General features: G+C 41.7%; 1 protein-coding gene across 1 annotated transcript in view; it reads right to left on the bottom strand.

The window, feature by feature from the left end:
• The window catches only part of Stx7 (syntaxin 7), a 39,424-nt gene that overhangs the window by 27,168 nt on the left and 3,765 nt on the right, over window positions 1-8,491 (bottom strand). The window contains exon 2 of the mRNA XM_031380605.1: window positions 6,216-6,365. Coding sequence (XP_031236465.1) covers window positions 6,216-6,300 — 85 coding nt within the window. The 5' untranslated portion in view covers window positions 6,301-6,365. The remainder of the gene's footprint in view (window positions 1-6,215; window positions 6,366-8,491) is intronic.

Below are 8,491 nucleotides of genomic sequence, written 5' to 3'. Positions count from 1 at the left end.
GCTCAGAATGCACTGTGATCTGCACAGTATCTGGTGCAGGGCTCTGGGCTCAGAATGCACTGTGATCCCCACAGTATCTGGTGAAGGGCTCTGGGCTCAGAATGCACTCTGTGATCCGCACAGTATCTGGCAGACAATCACTGGGCAGCACTCCTCATGTGTACTACTTAGTAATAAATGTAAGCCAGCTTTTAAGATGTTATGCTGAAGATCTCAGTACATTTCTTCTACTCTTCAAAAATGCAAGTTCTCTCTGTGTGTTCTAGACACATTTTTCTATGAGGTCTTTGGGAAGAGGCACACACAGTCCATGTAAAAATGTCCTTCTCTAGTCAGCCCACAAACTCTCACTGGCCTTTTATATCACAGGTAGGACTTGACTAAGGATGGCAAAAGGTAATGACTGGATATTCCAATTCCAGATATTCTAATAAAGATGCTACTTTTGAACATGGACTCAAGCTTTGAGACAATATCATTGCTGAGACGCATGCTGAGCTTCTAGACCTAGGAGACTCCTCCGCATAGCGACTCTAACTTACAGTAACAGCTGTCAGAAACCTTGAGCTAAGAAGGACTAGACAAGCTATCAGGCCTGGGACAGAAAGCACAGCCTTAGGACACAGGCACAGGAAGGAAGCTGGCAGCACAGATGTCTTACCAGCTCTGCTAACAATCAGCAGCTTACACCAAGGGATGAAAAGATCTGCTATGTTGCTTTCATGTTCTGTATTGGATTCACAAGGATTCATCAAGTTCTAGTTTGCTCCAACTTGATTTGTCATTTCAAGGTCAGATTGCTGCTTTGATGTAAGTAAACATCTACGATATTATGTGTAAACACTTACCTAAATATTCTATAACTGCCATAGTATATAAATGGTTACTATTGAAGCAGATTTATAACAGTGTAGATCCCCTTCAATAAAAAGTGATTTGACAGCAAAAACCACTGAACTTTACAATTCTGTTTCAGAGCCGAGGATTCTGTGGACACAGTTCAGTGGCAGGGCACTTGCCTCACATACAGGAGATCCTCAATTCAACACCCACTACCTCAGAGGAAAAAAGTATCATCTCTCTTAGGATTTGCAAAATAGAACGGTCAGAATACTGGTAAAAGAAGACAAATTTATATTCTTGCTATTGGTTATTCTTGACTTCCTCTAACTAAAAAAACAAAAACAAAAACAAAAACCTGTTGTTCTCTGTTTTGGCACAAAATAAACTGCAAGACTTAATATTCATGTAAGACTATTTATCTGATCAAGTCTAGCAGGAATGTAAACTGTTCTCTACAGTCTTAGGGAGCCTTGAGTTCTGCTTGATCAAGATATCCACCTGGCTACCTCACTTACCCTCCCTAGACCCATTTATAAAACCAGGCCACAGCCTTAGAAGGAAGAACTTACCTATGGTGCAGAGCCCTATTCCGCCTACCCTTCTATATTAATAGTGTTTTCAGACCGGGAAAGGAGAAGTGAGATTTCACACTTCTGCTTTTCAGTTCCACAGGTCTTGATGCAATTCATATCACAGTGGTAGGCTAGATTTCTACCAGCCACTTAGTTTCTCTCTAAACCTCTTTTCATTCAGACACTGAATGCTAGAATCAGAAAACATGCACAGCAGAGCTGGTTATAAAGTGGCAACCAATCTCAAGTTTGCATCAAACAAGTAAAATTCTTCCTGGATGGCACATTCCTATCTCAGTTGTTCAAACCATATGCACGCATCTCTTTCCTCCCTTTCCTTATCCAATGCTTTTCCTTCATATTTCACTTAAAGGCAGACATACTCAGAAGCAGATTGCACACACCCCAGCCCCTGTAACACATTTACCTCACTTTGCTGGGTAGATGAAAGGCAAACTGTTCTCTAGAGCAGTGGTTCTCAACCTTTCAAACATAGCAACACTTAATACAGTTGTGGTGGCAACTCCCAATCATAACATTATTTCATTCCTAATTCATTACTGGAATGTTTGCTACTATTATGATCCTAATCCAAATATCTGCATTTTTCAATAGTCTTAGACAATCCCCATGAAAGGTTTCTTTGAGCCTTCAAAGAATTGTGAACCACAGGTTGAGAACCACTACTCTAAATGGTACATTTTCAGTCCCCTCTGGCCTTGAAAGATGTTTCTTTTACAATTATACCATTTTAGAGTTTCCCTTTTCTAGGGTAAAATTGCAGCTCCTGCTAAGACCATAATCTTTTGCCGTTAGTAGTGACTCATGCCTTGAATCCTGGGCAATGAACCAGGAGAAAGCAGGGAGAGTGACTTCTTTTGTTCATCCAGGAAAGGACCTGAGGTAAGACAGACACTGAAAGTGAAGAGGGAGCCAGGGCTGCTGCTGCTGGTGGTGGCGGCTCACACTATTAATCCCAGTGCTCAGGATGTAGAAGCAGGAAGATCTCTGTGAGTTCAAAGCCAATCTGGTCTACAGAGAAAGTTTCAGGACACAAAGAAACCCTGTCTTGAAAAAAAATATGTATCTTATTTCCATCTGGATTTTATTCTTAGTTCTCTGGTCACTCAAACTCTTCATGCTTCTTTTTTCTTGATGTCCAGAGTTTTTATATCCCAATCCCTGTCTCCTAATCTTTTGGGCTTAACTCAGATTCAAGGTTTTAAGTACCAGTTGGGCTATGATCCCAAATTCCAAATTGTGATGTGGATCCCGATTTCCATGTATCTCAACTGCCTGGTATCTCCATGTAGATGCCCAAAAGACATTTCAAAATTTACTTGAGCAAGGTGAAGTACTTTTGCTAGAACTCTTGTAAAAATAAAAACATTTACCTGAAGGAAACAAAATCCTCCCCAACTAGTCCTGGACATAGTCTGTCTTAACCAGTTCATACTTGCAACCACCTGCTCCTGAGCTGTGTGCTTAGGCTCCTCCCCTCCCCTTCCAGGCCAACCCACAAGCACCTGCAAGTCCTTCTGGATCTGTCTCTCTTCCTATCTCTCTTTCCCATTGATACATGACAAAGTCTCTCTCAATAGACCTCTGCCAAGAGCAATATGTGCCCCCTTACACTCTTAACCTTTGTTTTCTAAGTAGCAACTGAGAGATCCTCTCAAAGTGCAGAGCTTTCTACTGTCTTGTAGAGTGAAATCTAAACTCCCCACAGCACAGACAAACCTCTAGGTAACTCACCCAGCCCCCCACCTGCACCTCCCCCTCCCCCATCACCCCCTCCCATTTCCCCTCAGGCTACTCTAGCCTCAAGTACTGTGGCTGGACATGAGGCTTGTTTGTTCTCCTTCTCTTCTGAGTGACTCAAGCTCCAGACTGCTTTGGGGTATTTTTTGCTGAGGTCTCCTTCCTGTGACTTGCCCTGGTAGCTCTCTCTGCCAGGCCCTCCTCCTCCTGCACTCAGGGTCCATCTAAGCAAGAAAGCTCACAGCTGCTCCCACACCACTTTCAGTCTGTCTCCTCTCAGGAGGCTGTGTTGCTTTTAACTGTCAGACCATACACTGCTTCCAACTGTAAACCACATGAAGACAGGACCCTCTAGATTGATTTACATTCTCTAAAAAGGAATCTAATATGGAATAGATGCTCAAAGGCAAACCAGAATACCTCAATGAAAAGCCACTCTCCTCACAATATGCAAATTTCTGAATAAGTGACCTGGGAACCATCTGACCACTTTCTAGTCAACAACACCCCCTCCCCACTTTAGCTTGGGGGCCTAACTCCACCCCTCCCCACTTTAGCTTGGGGCCTAACTCCACCCCTCCCCACTTTAGCTTGGGGCCTAACTCCACCCCTCCCACTTTAGCTTGGGGCCTAACTCCCAGTAGCTCTGAACTTGTGTGCAGGTCCCAAGGGACAGTACTTTACATATCTGCAAGATATTGCATATCTTTGCAAGATAGTGACTTCACCTTTCCTTAATGATCTCAGTCTTCATTAAAAAATATTTTGATTATGCACATGTTAGCTAAGGATGCTATTACTGAACTATATCTCTAGCCCTCTTTTTGCTTTTTATTTTGAGACAGAGGTCTCACTAAGTTACCCAAGCTGGCCTTAAACTTCCTCTGTAGCCCAGGCAAGCCTTGAACTTGTAATCTTCTTGCCTTAGCCTTCTGAGTCTCAAGAATTATAGGCCTGAACAATGAGACTCAGCTTGGTCCCCTCTTAAGAATTGTGGACATGGGATAGTTGGGGGAAGCCCTCTACATAATCCAATATTGTTACCGGTAATTATTAGATTGTTTACTTAGCTGTCATCCACACTGTAGTATTGAACCCTGGCTCAGATTATCATTTCTTATCTAGGTGGAACAACTGATCTCTCTCTTAGTAAGCATGGCCTGATTTAAAGCAGCCATTTCCCCCTTCCAGTTCAAGCTGCCACCATCTCCAGTTTATTGTATCTGCTGCTTACCACATCTCTAATCTCACAGTGGTATAGTCACTCCTCAGCCTCCTGAATTCTAGAACTGTTTAATAACAGAAACCAAGAGATTCTACTTTCGTATCCTTTCTTGCAAAACAACTGGATTTCCACATGTGTAAACTGAACAATAAGTTCCTCTAAACTCCACACAAGTGATCACATTCAGCTGAGGCCAACTAGCAATACACAGACAATCAGCAGCAAGGGGGCCATGCAGAGGACAGAGCAATCCGCAGCCAGGAGAACAAGATGCGGGAACCACTGTCTTCATGGAGCACTCTTAACTGCCTGCCGTGAACAGCATAATACTCAATGCTACTATTTCCTGGATCCTCAGATGGTAGCCAAAGAAAACACTACTCCAAATCAGAGTGGACACCAGTACATTCTAGAACCATCTATACTGTAACTTTATTTCCTTTATCTTCAAAGTACAGTGGCATTTCATTTAAATCACTTGGGCAGAATATTACTGAGAGGCTAATGATTAATTTAAAATATGGTAAGATCATTTGAAAACATTCTGCATTTTGGTAGTGTATTAGCATGTTGGTAAGGCTGATAAATAAAGCAAATTAACATGCAGTCAAGAAGTTCTGGTGTCATATACAGTGGTTCCTTTATTCCAAGCACTCCAGAGGCAGATACAGGTGGATCTCTGTGAGTTCGAGGCCAGCCTGGTCTGCATAGCAAGTTCCGAGCCAGTTATACTTAGTGAGACCCTGTCTCCAAAAGAAAAAAATAGAATTTGGCAATGTCTTAATGTCAAAGCACCAACAGGAAGATGGCTACAGTATTCTAGAGTGTGTGATTATCTGTAATTCAGGAATTAAAAACCTAAATCTGTATGCATATGGATATACCTGTTCATGTGTATGTGCTGAGAGGTAAATGTCTCATTGGCTCTGTTGGCTTGCTGTCTCTGTAATAAGGAGAGTTCTTGGGGAACCTACACCATCTTCTATAATACTTCTCTCAACAGATTAAAATGTCCCATCTGCCACAGTTTGAATGTCATGTTGAGGCTTGATCCCCAAAGTCAGGGTTGGTTAAGGTCAGGGTCAGGGTGGGTTAGGGTGCCACTGAGAGGTGGCCAGTACATTTCTAGTCGTGGAACTAGATTGGTCTTCATGAAGGTGACTCACTACGGGGAGTGTTGCTACGTCTCTTCATTCTCCAGCTTCCCTTCACACCAGGTGATATTTCGTGTCCAGAGGTCATTCCCAGAAGCCAAGATGCTGAGCTGTGTTCTTGTCTCCAAAATTGTGGCTAAATAACGAATTTCCTTATAGCCTATCCATCTCTGTGCAGTCCCCTTTTGTTACAGTCACAACAACAACTAAAACCTTAAACACCTGCTTATGTCTTTCCTGCCTCTTTTAATTTCATACTGCATATTCACAAGTACAAAATTAATCTGAGCACTATCTATTCAGATTTTATTCCTAATAAATATAAATCTTTTGAGCTCTGAGTAGTGCTTACTGGATCTTAACCTATGAGACTAAGCCAACACACCTCAGTGTCAATATACAGATGGTCTTAAAGGAAAAATGAACACCAACCTGTAATCTTTATTTCATTAAAAAACAGTGCAACTCAGGCCTGTGCTAGTACTCTGCCCCTCTATTAAACAACCTCCATACTTACTCCAAAGCCTTCTAGCTACTTCAGTTGTGTTCTTACAATGTTCCTCCCTCCCTCTTCCCTTTATTGTTCGTGTTTTTTCAACTACCACCAAGTTCGAGTAAGAATAGAGAACAGCAATGAAGTCAATTTGAAACTGAACTCACAGCATTGTGTGATCTTTTGGATGTTAGAGGAGATGCGCTGTGCCAGCTGGGCAGGGTCCCCACCAATCCCCGGAGTGTAAGACATGGCTGGTTGGCTGACTGGTTGATTTCATCAGATGCAAGTAGGCTATCTGGTTTTATAGGAGTCACCTAAAAGAACATAAACATTGTACAATTACTTTTTTTAAAGTTATTGGTGTACATTTCCCAAATTATACACCTGGTATATTATAGGGTTGAAAAGGGAAAATTATTACTGCTATTTTCTAGAAAGCACTTATAAAACAAACATATACATTGTATATTTAGATATGATTAAGACAGAGAACTAAAGCTTAGATGGGAAGACCAATCAGACAGATTGAGAACATGTGGAAAAGGTAAACGTTATTTATCAAAGGAAGGGCAAGCTCATGGCCATTCACAGCTGGTATCAGTGAGAGGCAACTGAGAAAGGGAAGAGAGGAGTGACCTCACATTTACTACATCTGTGAAATGGAAATACTTCACACTGGCCGTCTAATGTAATGTCACAACCTCCTCTTTAAAGTCCCCTTCTTCTGTTCTTTTGAGAGAACTGTGGTTTATAACGATTAAGTAACTGGTCCAAAGTAACAAAACCACCCATTGATGAAGGTGAGATTTAAACCCAGGGTTCAGAATCCAAAGTTACCCATGTTTGCTAACATTGAGAATAAATACCTAGAAGAGCAAGTGTCTTGGTTTCCAGGTCTAGTTTGACCATAATCCAATTAAAAAAACAAATCACTGAGATTTCTATCAGATTAGGGAAGAAGGTTACGGAACTCTGCTTATGCCCAAGTCTCAGGGTATGTCACAGTGCATTGTTTAGGGAATGTGCTAAAAAGAGAAACACATATGTATGTTTTATGCTGATATAATTAAATGACATTTTTGATGCAGTGCTGGATTGAATCTACAAATAAGGAACCCGAGTGTAGGGAAGGCACAGAGGGACAGTGCTGGGAGAAAACACAGCAGCTGAGCTGACAGAGCTGGCTCTGTGCATTGTGGAATATGCCTGGACGTCAGATAGTCTCAGGAGCTCCGGTATTTTCTCCATCCTCCTTCCTAGCTCTACATGAACCAGGTCGAAGATATAGATTCAACCAACTTAAAAGTTAAGTCAAAAACTTAACTACCAGCTGGCCCCCAGTGACAGTGTAGCAGGAATAAACTCCCTTCGGGGAAGCACCGAGTTAAGACTGCAGCCATGTAAAGAGCTGTGCCAGACTGAAAAGCTGGGTGTGATGTTCTATACCTACAATCCCAGCACAGGAGTCACTAAAGCATAGGACCTGGAGTTCAAGATCAGCTTCAGCCTGGAGAGTCAGTTACCCTGACAACATTTTATGCAGTCTACAAACCAATTATATCTTTAAATTTTTGAACATTCACTGCGTGTATGTGTGTGTGTATGTGTGTGTGCACATGCTACTGTGTGTCAAGACCAAAGAACAACTTTCAAGAGCTGGTTCTTCCCTCCCACCATATGTGTCCTGGAGATTAACCTCAGGTCATCAGGTTGAGCAACAAATGTCCTTACCTGCTAAGCCATCTTGCTAGCCCCATCCTTTTAAAAAAAGATCTTTATTAAGATATAATTCATACACCATATAACTGCAAACCATTCAAGTCATATAATCCAGTGGTTTTTAATGTGTTAACAAAGGTCTGTGATAATCAATGTGTGACTTTTATAATGAATATTACTCTGAGAAGAAAGTTTCTTCTCATCATTTTTCATCTCCTGTTTTTCTCCAACCTTTCAGCCATTAGAACCATTAATGTTAAGTTAAACCATTAACTTGGTATGGTTTTCTATTCTAGATGTTTCACATGAGTGAAATCACATGTTTTATATATGTGTACATATATATAAGTATATATGTGTGTGCGTGCGTGTGTTCTCTGTGACTGACTTGTTTGCCCTCCATGCATTTTCAAGATCCTTGTAGGATCTGTGAGTACCCCAATGCCTTTTATTGACAAATAATATACTAAATGGATAAAGACAATTTTCTTCTGGCTCAGTGGCATCTTTCTATCATCAGTCAGGCTTCCAAAAGTGCCCTTAGCTTACAGCCAACACCAACACCCTGTGAATAACTTCTTCTGCAACCATGGGCACAAATAAGTCTCACGTCCCTACCTACAAACGACACCTTTAATGTTCTCATGTTCTCTCTCGTTCTCTCTCGCTCTCTCATTCTCTCTCTCCCTCCCTCTCACTCCCTCTCTCTCTCTCTCTCTCT

Source organism: Mastomys coucha, unplaced genomic scaffold, assembly GCF_008632895.1.
Source record: "Mastomys coucha isolate ucsf_1 unplaced genomic scaffold, UCSF_Mcou_1 pScaffold2, whole genome shotgun sequence".
NCBI classification, from domain to species: Eukaryota; Metazoa; Chordata; class Mammalia; order Rodentia; family Muridae; genus Mastomys; species Mastomys coucha.
Note: the sequence above shows the minus strand (reverse complement) of the source record. Positions and strands in the feature narration are given on the sequence as shown.